Source organism: Eschrichtius robustus, chromosome X, assembly GCF_028021215.1.
Source record: "Eschrichtius robustus isolate mEscRob2 chromosome X, mEscRob2.pri, whole genome shotgun sequence".
NCBI lineage: Eukaryota > Metazoa > Chordata > Mammalia > Artiodactyla > Eschrichtiidae > Eschrichtius > Eschrichtius robustus.
The window spans coordinates 132,756,042-132,780,400 of record NC_090845.1 but is presented as its reverse complement, the minus strand read 5'-3'; the positions used below and the strand labels follow the sequence as shown (position 1 = coordinate 132,780,400).

The 24,359-nt window shown below is 52.2% G+C and overlaps 1 protein-coding gene across 1 annotated transcript; it reads right to left on the bottom strand.

Moving 5' to 3' along the window:
* Positions 1-11,871: 11,871 nt before the first annotated feature.
* On the bottom strand, positions 11,872-17,659 carry CNGA2 (cyclic nucleotide gated channel subunit alpha 2). Its single transcript, XM_068533426.1, has 6 exons — positions 17,550-17,659; positions 17,224-17,316; positions 16,516-16,686; positions 15,409-15,516; positions 13,579-13,685; positions 11,872-13,277 (listed from the first exon to the last, which is right to left on the bottom strand). The coding sequence occupies exons 1-6, from the start codon at positions 17,657-17,659 to the stop codon at positions 11,872-11,874; spliced, it is 1,995 nt and encodes a 664-aa protein (XP_068389527.1).
* Between the last annotated feature and the right edge of the window lie 6,700 nt (positions 17,660-24,359).

The window sequence follows — 24,359 nt, the reverse complement described above, 5'->3', positions numbered from 1 at the left end:
AGAACAGGTGGCCAAACATGGTGACATTTAAGCTGAGCACTGAATGTCAAGAAGGAGCCAGTAGAGATTGGGGGACAGAGGATGCAGACAACAGGAACAGCAAGTGGTTAACCAAACATTATGAGCCTCAGCTTGTAGTGGGGATGAAAGGAAAACAATGGGCAAAAGGCAATCACCTCCCTTGAGCGCTTTGGAGGTTTGCCCCCTCCGGTTTGCCTTTTCACCCATCACGCTGCTTCTGCTGGGCAAGAGCTCAGCGTACACCAAGCTTAGCATCAATATTTTTTATTATGAAAACATTTCCTCTCTCTTTGATTACTTTGTCATAGTACGTGGACAAACATTTGAAAGTTAGTAGACATATTACAATGAGGATAATAGTCAAAATGTATCTCTGAACGTATTGTTTCTTAATGGTTAAAGCAGATGTATAATGTATGTTTAATAGGCCACAAACAGGCTGTTTTGGTTAGCCTAAAGTTCAAATTAAGTCATGTATAGGCCAGAATGATTTCCCCATATTTCAATATGTGAACATTTCTTCCATCATTTTCCCCTTTTAATTGCAAATCTTTTCATAGAAAGCATTGATAATCAGTATATTTTTCTAGCTCAGTTGGTAGAGCATGAGACTCAATCTCAGGGTCATGGGTTCAAGCCCCACATTGGACGCCAAAAACTGTAACCAAAAATGGGGTCCAGCTGCTCGCCGCTCAAAAGCCATTAAAGAGGCAAGGTTGGTGGAAAGGAAAGTTTGCTTTATTTTGCATGCTGGCAAACGGGGGTGGGAATGAAGGTAAGGGTGGACGCCTGTCCAAAGGCCGACACCCCCTCTGACAATCAGTGGGCAAGAGCTTTTATAGGCAGAGGGAGGGGGCTACATGCAGATACAGCACAGTCAGCTCTGACAGTCATCTTGAAATTGGTCACCGATGGTCTGACCAGCATCATCTTGATTGTTTTAGGTACAGTTAATCTTCAGTTCCAGGGTCGGTTTGTTTCCATTTCTTGATGCTAGTTCTGGGAATTGTGGCAGCTCATGTCATGGCTACGGTCTGGTCATCATGTAGTTCACTTCTTCCACCTGGCGGGGGTTTCAGTATCTATAAGACAGCTCACAGGCTGTGGCTCAGGATATTACCTATAGCCCTTGAGAAGGAACTAAAGTCCTTGACTATGCTTAACGACTATATTATTATGTTGTCTCCTTTGACTATTTCCTTTGTTTCTGCATTTTCTCACTTCTCTGATTAAACTTACTCTTTGGCTAAAGTTTTTCCACAGACAAAAGGCAGGCGGAGGACATGGGGGGCGAGGACCATAGGGTCCTGCTCCACTTCAGGATGAAGAGGAAGAACAGGCAAGAAGAGTAAGGAGGGGAGAGCAGCCTTGGGGGAGGCAAGGAAGGGGGGGGGAAGGGATGCAAAGGGGGAAAGAGGAAGGGAAGGAGAAAGAAGGAGCAGAAGAAAGGCAGAGAAAGGGCCAGAAAGTGCAAAGACAGCAAGAGAGCTATTGAGGGAGAGAGACGAGGGGAGGGAGGAGGGGCAGGAGAAAGAGGGCAAGGGGAGTAGTGACTGGGAAAAAGAGAGGGAACCGGCACAAGAAGGAAGGAGGGAGACAGGAGGGAGGAGAGCTAAGAAAGAAAGATCCAGGGAAAGGAAGCCAAAGGGGGTAAAAGGCAGTGGAGGACCACTTCAGGTGGCACCTGGGACCTGGGTGTGAGGGATGACGGGCCAAGCCTGTGAAGACCCATTTCAAAGAGGACATGACTGTGGCCAGCTGGCCAGGCTCCCAGGAGACAATGCGGCATTTCCCCAAGAGTAAAGCCAGCACACCGGCATGCTGCCAAGATTCTCTCCACTCCATGAGTGACGCTTGGCGCCACCCCTCGGAGTGAGCCCTGCCACCACGCAGAGCTGTACACTAAGCACTGGGTATTGGGTGCTGCCTGCCGTAAGTCACCGGGATAGGGGCCCCGAAGTCTCCCTGCCCCTCCCCCTCTCTCCCTCTCTCCTTCCTTCCTCCCTCCCTCCCTCCCTTTCCCCTTCCTCCCTCCCTCCTTCCTCCCTTCTTTCTTTCTCCACTCAGGACTGGCCACAGCCTTACCTCTCCTGCAAGTCCCTCTGCGCCCCAGTGAGACCCACAGCGGAAGCCAGGCAGAACCCAGGTGTGTGAGCCAACACCTCACAGCTGGCCGCTCCCTACAGCCCTCACTCCTCTCCAAGTTGTGGCTTTGCAGGGCCACTAGTCCAAAGGACTAGGTCTCCCCAAATGTAAGGGGGGGGGGGCATGACACAGAACTAGTTATGGTCACTGGCTATGAAAACTATCCTCTTAAAATGACAGGCAAATACGAACTAGAGGATGGGATTTTCATACCATTCAGAAATGATTCAATACACGGCAACATTTGAAAATATAAGATAAAAAGTTAAAAAAAAAAAAAGAAAGAAAATAGGAAAAAAACAATTTCCAGCCAGATCCAACTCAGAGTCTTCAAATGTCACCAATCAGTGCTTACTCCATCTGGCTGTGATGCTATCTCTGCATTTAGGTAAACAACCCACCAGAAACCTGGGTTTGGGGGCCGCTGTCACTGGGGAATGAACTCAGGAGTAGCTTCCACGTCGCTTGCCCTCTGCAACCAGCGCGCTGACCTGCCCACACCACGGGGATCTCCTGAGAAGAGTGTCGAAGCTGTCCTGTAGCGGGCACAATTAGCTCTCAGCACGTTTGGATACCACGGTCATGGCCTCACCTGCCTTGTCTCTGGGCCAAGGAAAACTGTTTTCTGTTCCACAGGGTCAGAATTGAAAAGGAAGAGCAGGACGGCGCCTGTGAAATGAGCTAGGTTCCCGGGACTCTTTTCAGGCATATTTCCTCTTTTCCAGACTCTGTTTGCCACCCCCTGCCCCCCGGCCCACATCTGCACAGAACTGGTTTATTTCCTGAAACCACTGCTGTGCTATGTATACACTGGACACACGCTTGTTTCCTAAAGGGCTGTCTTTTTATTTCCTAGGTTTAGTAGGAAACACAGACAAAGCCAAGCACGTTTAAAAATAGAGAAATACACTGGTTTCCTCATTCTTACAACAAATATTTATTGGCACCTGCTCTGCACCAAGCACTGAACGGGGACAAGGAGATGGAGCCACAAGAGGTGACTCAATTCAGCAGGGCTGGGGGATCTCTGGAGCCCCCCAAATCAGGGTAGCTTTAGGAAAGGTCAATTTCAACTGGAAAACTGGGGAACTGGTCCCAGCCCTTGCAAAAGAGGGGCCAAGGAGGGGAAAGGACAAGGGCCATGGCTTCGGGGTCCAGCATGAGGAGGCAATGTTCCCAGGCCACTGTGGTGCACCCCAGATAGTTCTATTGTCTGGAGACAGGGCTCCAACTTGGCCTCTCTTTCTAAGCACATTGCATATCCAAGTGCTCCGCGATGAATCGATCGGCAGAGGTGACTCACAGGCAGACAGCCAGCGTGGTCACGGAGCCCTGTCTGCATACCCAATTTGCCTGCTCGGGTTGTCGCTTTGATAATGTTATTTACCAAGCCCGATGCCCCGAATGCCTGTCCCCAGCCCCTACTCGAGCCCTCCAGCCATTGTCTCTGTGCGCCTGTCACACCTTGTCACTGCCTCCCTGAATTCAACAGGTCTGGGCAGCCTGTCTACAGACTTGCCTGCTCACTTTTCCGGCCTCAGGAGCCAGAAAGGTGGCCTAGGGGCCCCAGCCCCACCCCTCTCGGAGCGGGTCCCAGAGGGGAATGTCCCACAGCTACACCCCGCCTGCCTTTCCTCGCGCAAGAAGGGGGAGTGCCAACAATGGCTCTGCAGCGTGGCACCGTGCTGCTGGCAGGTGTGCTCAGGGACCTGGCCAGTGAGAGGAGGGGGCGAGGGGCGAGGCTCCGCTGGGGGTATGGGGATGGGGAGACCTAGGTCAGGCGCCGAAGAGTTTCCTCCTGTCATGCCCTGTGCCTACGGCTGCACTTCTCTCCGCGCCCAAACCTCTTCTCGCCCGGAGGCCTTGGGGTGCCCCCGCTCCCTGGAGTCCAGGTGGAGCAAAAGCGTTCCCGCGATGTGGAGGGGTGGCAAGGGCTTGGAAAGCGCCGCGGCCCGCTCCACTGGCGGCGCGAGAGCGCCCCCGCTCTTCTTTGTGGCCGGAGGCGGAACAGCAGCTGGGCGAGCGGTCTTGAGCCCGAAGCAGCCTGGCCAGCGGGCACCTCGAAGATGCTGGCCCAAGCAGAGGTTGCTGTTCACCCGACCCCGGCCGCCTTCCCACCCCACCTCGCTGGGCCTCCAAGACCTGGGCCCCAAGGGCTGTCCCCTTCAGCACTGGACGGACCAGCTGTACCCTGGTGGGGCTGGGGCAGTTCCCACCTCCCCAGAACTAGAGTGCCCCAAAAAGCCAGAACAGAAGGGTCTCCAGAGACCTTACCCGTCATACAGATAGGAAAACAGAGGCTGCAAATTCAAGGCAGGCCTTTGTTCGTGGGCAACGCTAGGAACTTCTGATTATTATCATGTCACCACTGCTCCCATCCAACACTAGTCCCAAAGCCCCTCTAACCCAGCTTGCCCTCTTAAACAGACACAGAGAGTCGGGCTATGCCCCAGGGACTCAGACCCTCAAGAGTACTACAGCTCCCAGGGACACCCACTCCTCCAGCTGGCTTCGGATTCTTCCACTCCGGGAAGAAGTTGGAAGGACTTGGATGTGGCACAAGCCCAGGTTACGAAACTGAGTTGGCATTTAAATGACCTAACAACAAATTGCCCAATTTAATTTGCTTACTCAATTCAATAAAAGAGAAAAAAGAAAACCCATCTAATTAAATACATTGGTCCGTAGAAACTGGCAACTCTGAAGGTCTGACTGGATGTTAGCGATTGGACAAACTTGAGTGACGCAACGGTGTAAGTGGAAATAAGACAAATCAATTCTCCTCCCAACCCCAGAAGGGCTGCAAGGGGCCCTGAGAAAATCGTTCCTTAAAATAAGTGGGAAACCAAGCCCAAAAGGGGAAGAAACTTGTCCAAGTTCCACCAGGGAGGCAAAGTTAATTCTAGGGTCTGCGGAGCCCAAGAGAGCACTGGTTTCATGGTCCACTCCAGCCACAGACTGGGACCCTTGGCCTTACTCTTCAGCATCCTTCCCCTATTGGCACCTTGAACCTGGACCTGGCATGTCACCTTGCTTGTCCAGATAGCTCACCTGCGTCCTTCGAGACCTTAGGCAACTATCAGTTTCTCCAGGACGAATCTGTCCATGGAGGACAAAACTGCAGCTTGCTCAGACCCCCCTTAGAGCACTGCCCAGTTTGTGTCATGTGAGTACAACTAGGTGGAAGGTTCTGGAAAAGAGCAGAGCCTCACCAAGCCTGGAGGAGCCAAGAAAGGATGATTTGATTGGAAATAAAGACAATGCCTTCTTCCTCAGCTTCCTCACTGTGCTGTACTACAGGTCTCCAAAGGTAGAAATTTCCAAGTCCCCAGCAAGTTCCTGGGCTCCCAGGCCAGTGCCCATATCAGGACCTCCACAGGCATGGCCCTCGTCCCAGCCACAGCACTGAGCCCGTATGGACCTGTGCTTAGCAAACCTTTTAGCTCAAAAGGCATCTTCATCACCTTTCTGATTGGGGCTAGCTGTAGCAGGCTTGATGTCAGGCCCTAAATCAGGACTGGCTTGTCCTTCTAGGGAAATGTCTGCCTTGGAAAGAAGCAAAATCACTTAGTCCTTGGCAGCTCTGTCTCTGCCGGGGGGAGGTGACCTGCAGCTGAACCCACAGCCAGTATGGCAAGCCGTTCCTCCCACTGGGACCAGATGGCACCCCATGCCTGCCTACGAGCACTCCCTGTTCAGCTGTGGAGCTCTGCCTTCAGCAGGGCCCTATGGGGCCAAGTCCCCACCCACACCCCCGGTCCCAAGTAGCCTCGGCTATGGGGAGGGCATTATGAATTCCACACAGACCTCTCCCCAAGGAGCAAGGAGAAGAAAAGACACAAATACAGATGAGCAATGGGGACAGGGACATTACACCTGCTTGTAAGGGATCAAAGAAAGCTTTGGGGGGAGGTGGCATTAGGACTGACTTTGAAGGATGAGAAGGATGTTGCAGGCAGAAATCTGAGGGAGGAAGTGGGTGTAAGCCGAATTCCCTCTGGGGCAGCTCCAGGTGGGTTATGAGTCCTATGTGGCTGCAGCATGCCCAGGGCATATGAGGGTTGGCAGAGAGAGAGAGAGAGAGAGAGAGAGAGGCTGAGGATATGTAATCTAATCCATGAGAGAGAGAGAGAGAGAGAGAGAGAGAGAGAGAGAGGAGGGAGCCAGCCCCGCAGAGAGTTCCAGGCATTCAGCATGTAAAGAGCACTGTGATGGCTAATGGCTGCTAGAGGTACTGGCGACAGGAGGGGGACCAGCAATAATGTCTGCCTCGGGGGGTGTGGACAGTCAAATGGGGCTGGAAACAGACAGTAAACAGGGAAACACTTAAACAAAATGATGAGAGAGTGATGAATGCCCTAAAGAAAATCAAACAGGGTGATCAAACGGATCGTGACAGAGCAAATGGGAGCTGTTTTCAGTGTGGATCTCAGCAAGGGCCCCTTCAGAGCCCTGAAGACAAGGAGCCGGCCACAGCAAGGTCCAAAGGAAGAGGGATCAAGGCAGAGGAAAAGCAAGGGGCAAGGCACAAAAACAGGAAGAAGCTGGGCATGAGTGTGCAAGGAGTTAAAAGGAGACTGGAGGGCCCGGGGTAGAGAGAAGCAGGGGGAGAGAGGAATCGGCAAGGCCACAACACACGGGAACTGGAGACCATGTCCTGAGTTTGGATTTTATTATAAGAATAATAGAAAACCACTGGGAGGTTTTAAGCAGAGGAGTGATGTGATAGGATTTCCATTTTTTAAAAACCTTGATGGCTGGGTGGAGAGGTTTGCAGGGAGGCAAGGTGGAAACAAGGATACCAGTCTGGAGATGACTGCAGCCATCCAGGAGAGAGCTGGTGGCAGCCTGGACCAGGGTGAGGCCAGTGGAGGCGGGAGAAGTGCATGGATTCTGATTTTACTTTGAAAGTTAAGTAGAGAGTGTTTCCTGGATGGTTGGATATGGTGGATGAAGCAAAGAGGGGAGTCCAGGATAACTCCAAGGGTTTGGCCTGAGCAACTGGAAAGGCGTACGTGCCATGGCTGACATGGGGAGGATGGGAGGGAGCCGGTTTGGGAGAAAAGTAATTAAGAGGTGAGTTATGACGGTGTTCATTTTGAAACGCCATGGTGGTGTCAGGTAGGCATTTGGATATTTCACCATCATCCGTGCTCTACCTTCATGGGCCATTGGAATAGTTATTTACATAATTCTTTTCTTTAAATCAACCTTAAATCGGCTCTCATTTTTCTTTAGCTCCATGCTAAGGAATAATATCCATAACATCAAGTGTTTTGTGGGTTAGTAGCATTCTTTCTGAATACAGATTAAAATAATAACCACCAGGTCCCCTTGCAGTTCAACCCTGACATTTCCTCCATACCCAGCCAAGTGTGGGCATCTAGCATACACAGACTTGAACTGAGCCATTTGGCTTTGACACGCAGGAACATCGGAGGGCATTTGAAGGGATCACAGCAGGGCGTTCGGGAGACGTGGTCCCACAGCTCAGCGAGGCTCTGTAAGTAGCCACCGAACTGCCTCCATGGGCCCTTCTCAGCCCTTTGCTCGGGGATGGGGGGTTCACAGAGCAGAGCCCACCACCCTTTCCTTAGGTCCAAGCGCCCTCTGGTGGCCGGGTTCCCTGTCTGTGTGCACTGGGGGCTTCCCAGCTCCTGTTTCTGGAAGAGGGGGACCCTCTGCCTTGGCCTCTCCCTGGAGAAAGGGGCAAGAGGTCAGACTAGCTTTAGGCTCCAGACTGAGGGACAGATAGACGGTGCTGAGTCTGGGCCTCAGGCTGGGCCAAGGTGGGGCCGACAGTCTGCAAGCCAGGCGGGGGCCACAGGGGGTCGGACCGAATGGGGAGGGAAAGTGGTGGGCGGGAGAAAGGGCTTTTGTTTCCTATAGAAGGTCACCAATGCAGAGAAGTGCAACTTGATGGCCATATACAAATAGGGCAATTTACCTTCGGTGGGTACTTTCAGAGGAAAAGAAAAAACATTCCAATTTAACCATTTTTAAATTAAGAGCAGGGAACATCAGACTGTGCTGAATAAATACGACACATAATGGAAAATGTACTTCTTCTATTACAGCCAGTTACGGGAGAGAAGCGGGGTTGGCGACCAGCGACAAGCGGGAGAGAGTCATGCTCTTGCAGAGACAGGAACTGAGGAGGTGGCTGGACAGGCTGACGGAGGGTGCAGAGATAAGCACTGTCTGTCTAGGCTGACTCCCATGTGCCCACTCAGGCGTCCACGCTGCATCCACACAGGGGTTAACATTGGTGCACGTACACATGCATTCACACACTCACACGCCCCAAGTTGCACGGATATCCTTGCTGTTACTCCTTCATCCTCTTCTCAATGAACAAACTGTGTTTAGATCAGAAGAGACCAATTGCCAAACAGACACTGGCAGTCCAGTGTGCAAGGGAGCCTCGCATAGAAGGCTGTGGTGGGGCTGAGAGAAGGAGGAAGTCATGTACCCGTTGGTGCTGGACTGAGGGTGAACCAGGCTCCAGGGAGAAATGCTGCAGATTTCTTGCTGAAACCAAGGCAACATTCTTCAATGCAGTCATTCCCCCTGCCTCTGGGCCCAGTGCCATCCTAGGGCTACAAAACTAACATCTACATGCGGTTCTAGCACATGGTGGAAACTGACGTCCTTAGCGCAGCCTTAGCCATGAGAGTCTGGGCAAGCAGCTGGCTGGGTCTCCAAGGCTTCTACCTCCTAGTGGCTTAGCCTCTCCGGAAGTGAAGGGGCTTAAAGCTTTTTCTTCCAGTCCCATACCAAAAGGGAGGGCATACACAGAACACTGGCCTATCACGAATGCTGCCTCCCTACCTCTGCCACTCTCAGGGACCAGGGCCTAGGCACGGGTAATGTTCCAGATCACTCCAAGTAAGTCTTCCCCGGATTAAGATTTATTACTACCAGCTAGGGAAGAGGCCAAGAAATTACATTAAATTTAAAAAGAAGTCTGGCTAGAAGAATGAATCCCAATAAAAATGAATGGTGACACCAAAATTCAGGCAACAAAAGAAAAAAATAAATTGGACTACAACAAAATTAGAATTTTTCTGTGCATCAAAGGACACGATCAGCAGACTGAAAATGCAACCTATGGAATGGGGAAAATTTGCAAATAATATGGCTGTTTTGGGTTAATTTCTAGAATATATAAAGAACTCCTACAACTCAGCAACTACAAAAAACAAATAATCCAATTAAAATTTGAGCAAAGAACTAAATAGACATTTCTCTAAAGAAGGCAAACAAACGGCCAACAAGCATACAAAGAGATGCTCAACATCAATAATCATCAGGGAAATGAATCTCAAAACTGCAAAGAGACACCACCTCGCGCCCATTAAGATGACTACTGTCAAAAAAAAAAAAGCAGAAAACAACAAGTGTTGGTGAGGATGTGAAGAAATGGAACCCTTGTACACTGTTAGTGGGAATGTAAAATGGTGTAGTCACTGTGGAAAACAGTACGGCATTTCCTCAAAAAATCAAAAATAGAATTGCTATATGCTGCAGCAATTCCACTTCTAGGTATATACTCAAAAAAAGTGACAGCAGGAACTTGAACAGACATTTGTACACTCATGTGCACAGCAGCATTATTCATAGTAGCCAAATGATGGAAACAACCCAAGTGTCCATTGTCAGATGAGTGGATGAACAAAATGTGGTCTATCCATACAATGGAATATTATTCAGCCTTAAAAATGAAGAAAATTGTGACACCTTTCACAACACGATGAACTTGGAGGACATTATGCTAAGTGAAATCAACCAGTCACAAAAGGACCAATACTGTATGATTCCACTTATATAACATATCTAGAACAGTCAAATTCATAGAGACAAAAGGTAGGATGGTGATTGCCAGGGCTGGAGGGAGGGAGACTGAGGAGTTGGTACTTAATGGGGACAGAATTTCAGTTTCACAGTTTGAAGAGTTCTGCAGATTGGTTGCACAACAATGTAAATGTACTTAACACTACCAAACCGTGCATTTTAAAAGTATTTAAGATAGTAAACTTTATGTGTACTGAACCACAATTAGTAGAGAGATAGAGAGAGAGAGAGAACTGGTATGCACAAGGGCATCTGAGTCTGCACCTAGATCTTCCTGCCCACTAATTAGCACTTGTCCTTGGGGTTCCTGGTCATCTGGTGGTACCCACTCAAGTATCTAAGCCTTCAGGAGATCCTCCCCAAATCCGCAGACATAGCCGGTGTTTCTGTAAAGACATGGCTTCTGGCAAATGGAAACAGGAGTTTTGGTGTGTTCACTTATTGCCCCAGTGAATAAACATCCTCCAAATTCCTCCTCTGTGCCAGGCATGTCTCCAAGGCTACAGACAGAGCAGTGAAGGAGACTGTCTTGGCCCTGCCCTCAAAGAGCCCACAGTCTGGAAACCGGATCCATCAAAATGGACCACCCAGTGTGATAAAGAGCCAGGACGGAGACGTGCGAGCAGCCTAGAGAGGGGGTGATTGACTGCCTAGTGTGGGAGCCGGTTCAGTCAAGGGAGCCGTCTCCAACAAGTTGTTACCTGAGCTGAGTCCAGAAGGACCAGTAGGGCTTAGGCAGGCAGCAGAAGATAGCAGAGGGGATTCCAGGCGGAGTGAGTCCTGGGAAAGGGGAAAAGAGAAATATGGGGAAAAGAGAGGGGTTGAGGTAGGAAGGGAGAGACTGTTAGCAGCATGGAGCAATAACCACAAATAGTTCAAAGGGATTTATTAACTCGTAAGTGTCTCTCCTGCAGATGTTAACTTGAAGAGTCATCCACCCACCACCAGCCTCAGGGCCTCTTCAGAAATGCTCTGCATAGAGAGGTGATGGCCAGAGCTCCTGCCCACCACCTTCTCGGGCACTGCCTGCTGGCCCACTGCTAGCTCCTCACTCCCTGCTCTGGAATGGACTCGAGACCAGGAGCACCACCAGCCGCCTGGTCTAGAGAAGACCTCAGGGGTCGCAGTCCTGGTTGGCAGACAGGCAGACGGATCAACAGAGCAGGACTTGGAGTGAGCACCTCCTACCTGCCCCCTCCATACTTCTGTCTGCCTTGGAAGACAGACACTGAGACCAGTGCTAAGTGTCTGCCGCCAGTGCTTGAACTACATACTCATGCAGGGAAATGGAGATATTCAGAACTCATATTAGAAAAGAACCAAGTGAACTGTGTATAAAACAGATAACCAACAACAACCTGCTGTATAGCACAAGGAACTCTACTCAATACTCTGTAATGGCCTATGTGGGAAAAGAATCTAAAAAAGAGTGGATAGAGGTATATGTATATGGATAACTGACACCTGAAACTAGCACAACATTGTAAATCAACTATATTCCAATAAAAATTAAAAAAGAAATTTTTTAAAAAAGAAAAGAACAAAGTGGGAGGTGACTAGGTACAAAGGAGCCCAGAGAGATGCTGCTCTCCTCTTCCTTCCTTAAACTTGGACAGGCTGAAGCTTCTGGAAGCCGAGCCAAACACGGTCTGCACTCTGCACAAGATTGGCTGTTAGTTGGACTTGGAGAAGGGCTTCTGGATGATTGAGTCAAAAACCTGCTGACAGAGAGGCTTCTGGGAGAAATCAAGGGGGCATGGGGGTAATGCATATATATATGTGGGGACCTACACAACTCTTCTAGCCCCTGGGGTCAAGGCCAAGGCTGGAGAGGCAGTTGGGCCCAAGCCATTATGGCTTCTCAGCAGCAGCTGGCTTGGGGCTATTCATCCCATCTGACAGGTAGTCGTCCTCATTACTCTGCTTCATCTTGGTTTCCAAAACCACGATGCGCTGCTTGAGCTTCTGCTGGGCCCCTGTGTACTCAGCCAGCAGGCAGGCAAAGCGAGTGTACAAGGTCTCCATGTTGGTCTCCAGCTGTTCTAGCTTCTCCTGCACATCCACCTCGATGCTGTCTGCCACCTCATTCTCATCCAGCAATCCTTCCTTCATCAGGATCTCCCGGCCTCTCTCCTCCAAGACCCTCTTGGCCTCAGGGTACTCCGTCACAGCTTCCATAAGATCATCCTTGGACAAGCAGAAGAGATCTGAGTAGCCAAGGCTTCGGATATTGGCTGTGCGTCGATTGCCCATTTTGCTGCCTTTAATGTTAAGGATACTGATCTCTCCAAAGCAACTCCCAGCCGAGAGCAGGGCATGCTGAGTGACACCATCATCAGCCACCACTGCCAATTTTCCTTCCTTGATTATGTACATCTCCTTCCCAATATCCCCCTTGCGGCAAATGTAATCCCCAGGACTGAAGACCTGAGGACGGAGCTTTAATACCAGCTCCACCAGCAGGCCAGCCTCACAATCCTGAAAGATGTGCACTTTCTTGAGTGTGGACAGGTGGACGTTGATGGCTATCTCAGCCCTCAGCTTGGCTGGCAGTTTCTTGAGAACTTCCCGCTCATCCACACTCTTCTTATTGGTCCAGAGGTAGTCAAACCACCTAATGACCTTGGTTTCCATCTCCTTGCTGACCTTTCGGAACTGCATATAGTGTTTGACGGCATCGATCTTGGCCTGGAAATCAGCCCGGGTGGCGTTCATGTTGGAGATCATGGAGCCCACGTTTCCCACGATGGTGGCAAAGATGAGGACACCAATCAGGAAATCAAAGATGACAAATAGGTACTCCTCATCTTTTACAGGGGGTGGTGTCTCCCCAATGGTGGTGAGGGTCAGTGTAGACCAGTAAAGGCAATAGATGTATTCCCTAGACAGGTAGCCGTGCTCAGGGTCAGTGATGTTGGGGTAAACCCAGGTGTCGACCCCAAAACCAATGGACTTGGAGATGGCGTAGTAGATGCAGGCATTCCAGTGGATGATGACCAAGATGTAGAGGACCAGGTTGCTGATGCGGAAGATGTTGGGGTAGCTGGTGCGTGTCTCAGTGCGGTCAAAGAACTCAAACATGCGGGCAAAGTGTAGCAGGCGGTTGAAGCGCAGCTCAGGGTTGTGGACGCCCACAGCAAAATAGATCAGGTCTGTAGGGATGACGGAAGCCACATCCAGCTTGAACTGCAGGGTGTGGATGTAGTTGTCCCGCAACTTCTTGTTATCTTTGACCAGCAGCCCCTGCTCCAGGAAACCTGGTGGAGAAACAGCCAACGTATCACCTCTGCCTTCAGGCCTGTCCCTCCTGGTAGACTAACGTTCAGCAAGGAACAAAGTGATCACTCAACTCTCTTTCCCAAGGAGGGGTATAGGAAACTCACAGAGCATGGCTGGCCGTAAGTACCCTAAGAGATCACCCCCAAATCACCACCAACCTGTGTCCCAGACAAACATTTGAGGCCAACACCATGCCAACAGGGCTTCCTGAGAATTTGGATCCAAGCCTTTGGTCTTATGGGCCATGGTCCTGCCTGCACATCCCAGTTATCCACTTACCTGTGCGCAATCGGATGAAGAGGTCTGCGATGTAGACCACATCTGAGAAGTAGTCCAGCACCAGCCACACTACGTAGTAATCTTTCTGTAGGTCACTGAAGCAGGCTCTGCAGGAAGACAGGGCTGGGCTTCACCATAAAGCTAGCCAAGGCCCCCTGAAGTCCCCAAACTGATTGCCCACTGTGAGCAGGGCTTGGGATGGCCACCAGACGCACTGAGGAATCACAGTCAGTCCGCTGCCAAGAAGACACATATTCACAAGCAAGTACTACTCCAACCCTTATCATTATGTAGACATCACTACTGATGATTACTTGTCTCACCCACTGGACTATGAGCTCCAAAAAGACGGAGACCACCTCTTAGTCATTACTGCATGCCCCATATCTTAGCCCAGAGCACATCTTAGCCCAGGATTCAAGTGCTCAACAAGAGTGGGTTGAATGAAAAATGAGCTGTTGGAAGAACGCACACAATACACAGCTGAGTAGCTTCCACGCTCGGCTCTTCAACACACACCTATTGAGAACCCAACGCAGAGTACTGGCCAACCCAGATGAGAGAGGGCAGTAGCTGGGCTTAGACTCGAAGCAGTGGGAATGAAGAGAGGTTGGAGGCGGCAGGAGAGTTTTAGGAGGAATTGACGAGACTTGGTGACTGGATGGGTAGGGGCCTCGGGAGAGGGCAGAAGAAGGGACAGAACCCTGGATGATGACTCAGTGAGCATACAAGTCAAGGGAGGAGCCCTGAGCTCTGACTACTTGGTTACACTTAGAATAAAACCCAGCCCCCTCCCCTGGCACACAAAGCCTGTCTGACGCTTCACCTGCAGTCCTCCAGCCACACTAGGCCATCCTGAAGCAGCGCCTTGGCACCTTGCTGTTCCCTCCTCCCAGAATGTTCCCTCCACCAACCTCAAGCATCTAAATAGCCGCCTTCCTCTCATCACTCAGGTCTCAGCCAAGGTACCACCTCCTCAGAGACGTCCAGCCTGAGTGCCCTTTCTCTAGTAGCTCCCTGCCTCTGGTCCTTGGACTCGTCTCGGGCATTGGTTCGTTCATGTTCACTGTCAGTGCCCCCCACTAGCCTGAGAGCTCCAGGAGCGCAGAGACCACGTGTGTCTTTTTCACCACATTGTCCCCAGCCCTGAGCACTGAGCCTAGCACCCAGTAGGTGCTCAGTCAAATCCTTGCTGAATGAATGACTGAGGTATATGTGGAGAGGTATATAAGCTACATGTGGAGAATGACTTCGGAACTGAGACTGCAAGAAGAATCTCCATAGGTTGAAAATGGGGAAAGGGAATTTTCTCTTGAGGAAACAGCATGTTCTGATCCAAGAGTAGTGAGTGCTGGGGCTGGGGTATGTCCAGAAGGTGGAGCTAGAGAGAAGGGCCAGGTCCAGAGGGCCTTGAAGGCCACGCTGAGCGCTTGAACTTCATCCTGTGGGCAATGAGGGACCATTGAAAGGTTTGTGAGGGAGGCCTGACATCATCAAATCCCAGTTTCTATCAACCATGCTAGTTGCAAGCGTGGAAGATGCATTAGAGAGGGCAAGAGTGTCTGTAAGGAATGGCTGCAGGACTGTTGTACTTGTCCCAGGGAGAGACGGGGGCGGCCTCACCTAGGACAGTATCGGTGTGGATGAGGAAGTAGGAAGAGATTACAGACACCAGGAAAAGGATAGACATGAAGCTTTTGGCAGCATATTAAATCGGGTTGGGGTAGAAGGAGCTGGGGGTCAATAGGGAAGAGGGAGGGGCCACTGGCAAGCAGGGAATCCAGAAAGGGGGCTGGGTTGGGGTGAGCTCTGTGTCCACCCCCTGCTCACCTGGCCACCAGTAGGCACCAGTTGTAGAAGACAGGCATGGCAATGACAAATAGCCAGCGGTAGTACCAGTCACCAGCTGGGTCCAAGACAAATAGTTCCCATTTCTTCCTGAGGAGACAGAGGCCAGGCTTGGGAACTGGATCCCCAGTGTGGCCCCAGCCCAGGTTCCAGTAGCCAGGGGACCCTGAAAAGCAACACCTAAGGGTATATGTGGGGTGAGGGACGCCTTGTCTTAGGGCCTCATTTTTCAGGAAGCCACAAGCTGGCACTGTGCATCTGAGTAGAGCTTGGTGGGCGAAGAGACCCCACATGGGCCCACTGGCTCTTCTGTCCTCTGGAGGTCTCTTGCCCAGAGGGCGCATGAGGGCTAGTGCTTTCACTGAGGCGGGCTCCAGGCCCTGGGGAGGGACGTCCACAGCACGGTAATGAGGGCTCAGGGCCGGTTCCCGCATCCCCCCCCCCCCCCCCGGGAAGAGAGAGGAGCTCCAAGCAAGCGAGCGCCACGTGCTTCCTGTCCCCGCCCCCGCCCCCTCTCCCTGTTTGGTCCCCGGCCTCCAGCTCCCAAATCACTTTCCCAGATGCTGTGTCCTGCCTTGGCAAGAGCTCTTTTCCCCTACTGGCCAGACATCCACAGTCGCCTACTCATTCCTCAAAGAACAGACCCTCCAGCTCCGCCTTCTCTGGCCTCCCCGCTTGTTCTGTCTTGTTCAGTTGTTTCTGGGCCTTCTACCACCAGGCAGCCCCCAGCATGTCCTCTTCAAACACCCACCTCTGTGCTCACGTGGGCGCCGGTACTGGCATCCCCTCAACAGCATTCCCTATTTGCACCCTCCTCTGCATTTACTGACCGCTAGAACCCAGGCTGGGGCTGGCGCACCATTGGCTGAGCCCTCTCCCTGCCCACATTCAGGTGAGCGGCAAGAGGACATCGGCAACAGGCAGCTAAGGTGAGAAAAGCCAGCAGGGGCTCCCATGGCAGGGGGGCCACTGGCTGTTAGAGAGGCCATAGGCCCTGGTCAGCCCCTGACTGTGGTATGAGAAACCCCACCACACCCTCCGATCGCGTGCTCGGGAGCCCTTCCAATCCCACAGGCCGGACAGCTATACTTGGTGCCCTTGCCCTCGCTGTCCTTGTCGCCTTTGCCATCTCCTTGCTGTGTCGTCACGGTCTGGAGCTCAGGCCCACAGAAACGCTCAAGGAATGAGTCAGGTCTGGGCTCCTCCTCGCGGAAATTCTTGTTGGCCCACTCTCTGATGACCCCCACCAGGCAGGCAATCCTAGAGGGGAGAGAAGAGAACCGCGCTGTGGAGAGAGGACCTGCGCCGAGGACAGGGGGATGGGGCTTGGGTGTGACTCCCAACACAGCAGCTTGAGGGGTAAGGGGCTAGTCTGGGAAGACTTCCTGTAGGGGGTGCCATCTCTGTCGATTGTGAAGAACAAACAGGGGGTCTCTGGGGCAAGATGGAGATGATGCTAAGGGAGGACAGGTCAGGAGGAAGGTTGGCTCAAGCTTCCTGATTTCCTCATGGGGCCTACAACTCTGGGCTGGAGACCTGGGAGCCCTCTACCTATACCCCTCCGCTGGGAAGCATCTCTCCTCCCAACACTGCCACAGGCAAGTCTGAAGAGAAACCTGCACCGCCACCCCGAGCCTGCTCACAGGAGCCTCCTCCGGAGAAAAAGTTGAGCTAGGACAGCATTGGCAGCGCTTCCCAGAGGTCTTGCTAGAGAGGCCCCGTGGGACCGAGAGGACCCCATGATCCGACAGGCCCCATGGGGTGGAGGGGTAGCAGCAGGGCAGTGGGGAAACCCACCCGCGGAAGCCACCCCTCCTCTGCAGGGGGGCATCCATCGCTGCCAGCCTCTGTAGTTCTGAGGAGGTGTCATCGTCGGCCGCAGACTGTGGCCTGCAGAGGAAGGAGCAGAAGTGACCAAGGGTTTGTTTGTTTGGTTTTTTTTCTGGGCATGCCTTGTCTCCTATTAGCACTCTCCCCTCCTGGGAGATGCCTAGAAACCCCGTCGTCCTTTTAGAGGCTGTCCTTGAGCCAAAGGTTATTTACTCTGTGACAGTGAGGCACAGTTGGGAGAAAGTCGCAGCCTCAAGGCCACCTCTGCAACGATCCAGCCTCAGCAGACTCACCTGTTGCTGGTCGTGTGGTCATCTTCGCCACTGACCTTGATGGCAGGAGGTGCATGATGGCTGTGGTTATTGGCTGGGGAGCTCTTCACTCCACTGGCTTTTTCTGTCATCCTCCATGTACCACCAGGACCCTCACCTGCCAGGCAGAGGCCCAAGAGGAAGGTCACAGAACACCCTGGTGCCCATATAAGGCAGGAGGGCCTCAGGTGAGCACTGAGAACAGAGCCAGGGCCCACTTGGCAAACCCCAGCTCCCCTGGGTATTGCTGTGGCAGTGCCGGGCAAGGGCACCTGCATCGCCACCGTGGCAGGCTCCAAGCACCCAGGAGATGATGGTGCCCTTCCCACCCCCATAGGTAATTGCAAAGGCAAACAGTGCTAAACTGCATGATGTGTTTCTTTTTCTTTTACCTCAGTGAACTTTTTGACGTGTGAACTAACAAGGCTAAAACAAAACAAAACAAGAAACTGTTTCAGCCATCTTCTGTCGTCTGGCACAGGCTTAAGCTGCTGAGCACCTCCAAACTAGCCACTGCCCCCAAATTCCTGCCCTGTGGGAGGAGATGTATCTCCTTGGCCCAAAGAGGCTGCCACCTGCCCCCACCCCCAGCTCTCTGGTTCTCCTCAGGTGGGAGTCCTATCTCTCACTGACTTTTTCACCAGGGGCAGTAACCCTGGGGGTCCTTCTTTTCAGCTCTGATCGCATTCTCTCTGGCACCTCCAAGCTGAGGAACACACGGTAGCCCGGTGGATGGGGCAAGGAGCGAGGAGGAGAGAAGGGAGAGGTCCCATGGGCTCTACAGGCAGTGGTCCAAATCAGGACTCTCTCCTCTGGGCTATGGGGAGCCTTGTAAGGGCTGAGCAGGAGCATGACAAGGACGGCATTATATTCGAGAAAGATCCTTCTGGCTGCTAGGTGGACACTGGATTAGACGGGGAGCAAGGGTGGAGAAGTCTGGAGAAGACGGTGCGTGGAGTGAGGGAGAACAAGTGGGTGAGGCCACGCAGGAAGAATCCTGAGAACCCCAACATTTAAGAATTGAGCAGAGGAAGAGTTATCCACAAAATGGACTGAGAAGAAGCATCCTGAGAGGGAAAAATCCAGAAGAGAGACAGGAGATGGTGTTCCACCGTGTGTTCTGCATGGGGTCAGGGAGGATAGGATTGCTCTCCCCTGCTGAGGCATATGCCCCACCAGATTTGGGCAGAAATGATGAGCCCACCCCGCGGATTCCCTACTGCTGGAGCTCATCCCCCCAACCCCGCCCCCCCCAAAGCTTGTTCCGGCTTCTGAAGCCATCACCATGGCGATGGCAGTCACGTCACGCTCTGCGGTGAGCGGTAATAACAAGCAGCCGCAGAGCCACTCGCCTGCTGTGGGGCTGTGGCACCAGGATGCTAATGAGGGAACCCGAGGGAGAGGAACCTGGATCCCTGAGTCCCTGCTTGGACCCTAGAGGTGGCTGACCATGGAGACAGAAAGTTCCAGGCAATGCAAACAAAGCTGGGGCCTCTTGCACTGATCAGGTTTCGGTGCTGGCCTCCTGGAAGCCTGAAGATGAAGAGGGGCTGGAACTCAGGCCCAGAGTGGAACACATTAGAGCACTGTTCAGGGGATGAACGGCAGGCGTAGAAGAGGGGCAGTGAAGGTCAAGTTCACTGCAGGGATGGAGGGGACACTGGTGTGGGAGGGTGGACCCGGAGTACAGAGTGAGCTATGCTTGCAGCAATAGGGCAGAGGAGTCCAAGGCCACCCAGGGAGGCTGCAAACGCCAGGCCGAGGACTTGGGACAGCCCCTTGCTGATAGAGAGCCAGCGTTGGCCCTGCCTGCCACCGCTTGGACCCCTCCCCTCCTTACTGATCATCCCCAGTAGCAGTGGCACTGAGCCCACAAGCGGGACAGCCCTGGGGGCACATGACAACGTTTATGCCCTCTCTAAGTTTCTGGCACCAAGACGGATTCCTCTCCCATGATCCCTGCTCCTTCTCCGCCAGGAACAGGCTCTTTCCTCTGCCTGGCTGCCCCGCCTGCTCTGCCACCCACATGTCCCTTCATGAGAAATGCCCCCTCAGACCTCTCACCAGGGATAGCTGCCTTCTTCTTTGAGGTGCCTCAAACCCAACCTACCTAAAACTGAACTTGACATTTTTCACCTACAAATCAGCTTCTCCTCCAGTTTCCCAACTCAGAAAGGGGCCTGTCTTCTACGCAGTCACCCAAGCCAAAAACCTTCAATCATCCCCTCCAAGCAGCCTCCGTTCTCGGTTGATTGTCCCCCCTACAAAGTGTCAAAAATCTTCCCATTCACTGCCCTCTGTCCCCAAGTCCCCGGCCTGGTCTCGAGCTTTCAGAGTCGCTCTCCAGGCCTGCTGCAGCAGACTCTGACCAGCCCAGCACTCACTGGGGTCTGGACTGGAGGGGAGACGTGGACACCACCTGGGTTGCTGGCAGTCAAAGCTCTGAGAGGGGATGAGCGTCACCCTTCGCCCCACCATAGCATGAGAGCAAGGCTGGGGGGAGGGTCCTGAGGAGACTGCGGAGGACAGGCCCCAGGAGACGGAGTCTCAGGGAGCGAAGAGCCTGCAGGGCCACATCAGGAGAGCAGGGCTGCCGGCAGAGCCTGACCCGTCTTCCCCCTGAGATGAGAGCTGGAGCGGCCCTGCATCGAACACTAGGGACCTCGCTGGTGAGCTCATCACGAGCAGCCTCAAGGAGTGCTGGTAGAGAGGGCTGTCTGTGGGGTTTCAGACTCCTTTCACACAAAGGAGATAGTAAAGCAAGTGGAAAGGTTTTTGAGGAGGGATGGTGAAAATATCTGTGCTTGTGACCAACCCCAGTTAGGGCTGGAGCTCATGAAAGATGGATAGAATGGGTGGGTCCAGGTTCCGGAGGAGGTGAGAGGTGACTTATGAAGAATGCAGAGGGGAGGGGTCCCTGATGAACAGGCCAGGAGGGGAAGGAGGTGATAGGCAGACATGTTAGATGGGGGTAGGGGAACAGTGAGAGACAGGTCAAGAAGCTCACTCATGCCAATCCCCAGCATTCTCAGCAAAATGGGAGGGGGTTTCATCTTCAGAGGCATCAGGCAGTGGTAGATGCGGACGTTGCAGGAGGCCAGAAGGTTTGCAATAGCTGCTGCAGGAATGCACTGGAGAAACCAAGCAAGTGTGAGGGCAGGGCTAGGCTGCGTGAGGAAGACAGCAGATGTGTAGTTGGCAAAGAGAAGAGAGATGGGCAGGGGACCCAGATAGGAGGGAAGCTTACAAACCAAGGGTAAGGCACCCTAATTCTGTAAAAAGCCCAACATCAATCGTAGTGCACTTCTGGGCCTCCCTTCTCATCATCCACTAGTTGACCAACCAGCCCAAGAGTTTTATAGAAACACCAGCCTGGTCCAGGGAGTCTCTTGGATGCTGGTTAAAAGCATTCTGATGATGATTCCTTCAGAGATGCTAAGGCCAGGAAGAGAAGGAGCAAGCTGGAAATACAACCAAGGCTCGAAGCCAGAGCTACTACCTTCCAGTCTGCGGCTCATTCAAATCTCACTGCTGCCCAGTCCTCTTTTAGCCATTCATCTATTCCACGCGTATGGTCAAGGCACCTGGTGTGCACCAGGTCTCTGCAAGGTGCTGAGCTGAGAAAGGTGAGTCTGGCAGAGTCTCTGACCTCAGTGTTGCTCCCAAAATAAGAGAGAAAAACCAGGAACACAATTCACCCTCAGAGTCAATTCTCTGCCCACATCTATTCTGTCTCTCAGCAGCATTTGACACAAGTCAGGCACTCTCTCCTTCTTGACATAATGGGTTCCATGCTCCCGGCTCTGCTCCTGCCTCAGTGGCCACTTCTTCTCAGTGTCCTCTGAAGAAACTGCCTCCTCTTTCCTAATTCTAAACTTTGGAGTGTCCTGAACTCAGTGATTGAGTAGATTCCTTATCTTTTCTCTCTTTGTCACTTCTTCATCCAGGCTTCTGGCTTTAAACACATCTGTATACTGATGACTTGCAAATTATAACACCTGCCCAGCCTCTCTCCTGAACTCCAGCTTGTCTCCCTGACGTTACCACTTGGATGTCGAATCTCAGGCTGAATATGTCGAAAACCGAGTACTTGATCTTCCCCTCAAAACCTTATCCGCCAGTACTCGTCAGCAACTCAACAAAGGCAATGCTCTTCTCCCAGTTAGTCAAGTCAAAAACCAACAAGGACCTACTATATAGCACAGGGAACTCTACTCAATATTCTGTGATAACCTACATGGGAAAAGAATCTGGAAAAGAATTAATATATGTATATGTATACCTGAATCACTTTGCTGTATACCCGAAACTAACACAACATTGTACATCAACGATAATCCAATAAAATTTAAAAAAAAAAACACAAAAAACCTTAGGGTCATCCTTAACTCCTCCCTTTCTTTCATGCTGCCACATATTGCAAATCATGTGCTAGTAGCAATTCTGGCCATTGCAGTAGAAAAAGTCCTGGGCAGCAGGCAGAGAACCGTGCCAAGGGGAGGGTCATGCACGTCATGGGTGGCAGGGAGGTGGACAGGCAGGCAGACACAGACAAGGAGAGCCAAGAGGAAGCTGGAATGGGGGGTGGGGATGTAGGGGGCAACTCCTCGTTCATTGAGCAGCTACCACTGCCGCTAGCACTTGACCTAAGTTAACTCATTTAATTCTCACAAACATCTGGCAAGGCTGATGCTATTACTAGCCCCATTTTACAGATTCACACCTAAGCGATCTGGCTCCCAAAGCACATTCAACCACAGGGCCAGCCTGGAAGGTGAACAGAGCCAGGGACTTGGGCATGAGTACCAAGAGGAGAACTAGGTCAGCTCTGCACCAGGCACAGCAGGCTCTCAGGGCTGACTCTGAGGGTGGAGCCGAAGCTGCAGTGACCCCTTGTGCCCCAGGCCTGGAGGGACAGTTGGAAGGGGCTCAGCTGTGGAGAAGGGGACTTGCAGGAGCTGAGGATAGGCAGCCCCAAGCTGCAGGTGGAGTGAGGGCCTGGCACTCACTGGGCAGGCGTGGCTCCTTGATGCCAATTCACCTCTGGCTATCATCAGCCACCTTGAGGTCAGGCTCGAGGCCAGCACCTCCATGAAAAAGATGCTTGACCACTATTTTTTGAATGAATGAAATCTCCAGTGGGACATACGGACAAGGGGCTGGAGCCTCTAGTGTGGACACCATTACATCAGAAACTTTCCAAGGTTGGGCTGCTTTTGCCACCAGAGGCTTTATTTCTTTACAGATAAAGATAGGACTGGGGCAGGGTATCTGACATCAGCCACAGTCAGCCCGCACCCCAGGGGAGGCTCCTCCTAGGACAGACGGCACCCTAGAGACAGCAGCCCATCCCCCCAGCCCCTGCTGTCCTCACTGAGAAGCCACTCCTGGACTCAACATGTCCCAAACTGACCTGACCCTCTGACCCCGGCCCCAGCTCCTATCTATCTCCCCAGTGCCTTATCTTGAGAAAGGCACATCTCTCCCCACCTGCGCTCACTCCAGAAACCTAGGTAGGAGTAATCCTTGACACCCCCTCCCCATTCTCCAATCCTGTTGGTTCTACTGCTGAAATCTCTCTCCGGTACTTTCTTCTCTGTCTATCCTGACTGCTGCTGCCCTAGGCCTGGCCCCAGCCCATCCTCTCCTCTACCTTCCACACCACCAGGGTGAGTTCAGTCAGTCCACACCTGGATCTATCTGTCTCTCCTGCTTCTAAAACCCGTGGACAGATGCCCTCACCCTAGAAATAAACTTTATCAGGACAGGGACTTGTATGTTTCATTTTCTCATTAATCCCCAGAGCCTAGCCCCATGGCAAGCACATACATGTTTTAGATGTGTGAATGAATGAATGAATTCCCTAAACTTGCTCTGCACATTCCCAAATCCACACCTTGTTTCATGTTCACCTTTGCATTCTTCATTTGTATCCTAGACTTATCGTGTCTTCACAATGATTTATTTGCTTACTTTCTGTCCCCCGCAAGATGATTACATCTGTGTGAGCAGGGACCAGGAGTGCCTTGTTCCCTGCTGGGTCCCAGGACTAAGGATAGTGTCAGGTACTCGTTGAATGGATTGAAAGTTCATCTATATAATAAATTTCAAACTCTGTATGTGGGCATTCAAACCCACTAAGTGCTCTGCCCATGCTCCGCCAACAGCAGGGCCCAGACCTTGGCAGGAGATATACAGAGTTGGCTGCCCCTACACTAGCTGCCTCCCCTTGGCCACAGTCTGACATGGATGGAGCTGCTACTTGCTGGTCTGGGCTCAAGCTGAGATGCGTGGCAAGCTCAGCTGGACAGCCAAAATGGGAAGCCTATCCCTGCCCCAGGCCTGCTGGCTGGCTCCGGAATCGTCCCTCAGACAGAAGCTCTAATGGCTTCACTGCAGATGCATTTGTCAAAATGGCAAAAAATAAATAAAATAAAATTCAAAAAAGAAATGGCAAAGGCGCTGGCCCCCAAAGCCTGAGAGGCGTGCGGCAGGCGCTCTCCTTTGAGGCTGTCCTGAGGAGGCCAGGCTGCAGCTCGAAGGGCTGAAAGCAAAGGCTACAATCCCAACAGGGTTTATGGGAGAAGCACCATATATATAACCCAACTCCTACATCCGTTACTCCTCATAGGCAGGGAGCCAAGGGGCTCCAAGTGGCACGGTCCCCATGCTCTGAGGCTCGGATGCCCAGAAGTGTCCTGGACCAGGCAGGCGGTGGGGGCGGATGCAGGTGGTGAGGCCCACAGACTCCTCCCTCTCTCCCACCCCACCCCTCCTGGCCAGGCAGGCTCT

Bases quoted from the DNA above. Each gene is read 5' to 3' on its own strand.
- CNGA2 (XM_068533426.1), bottom strand. From the start codon at position 17,659: ATGACAGAAAAAGCCAGTGGAGTGAAGAGCTCCCCAGCCAATAACCAC. The intron at 17,317-17,549 runs GTGAGTCTGCTG...CTTCCTCTGCAG, and splicing joins GACCACACGACCAGCAACAG to GCCACAGTCTGCGGCCGACG. The intron at 15,517-16,515 runs GTATAGCTGTCC...CTGTCTCCTCAG, and splicing joins AGCGAGGGCAAGGGCACCAA to GAAGAAATGGGAACTATTTG.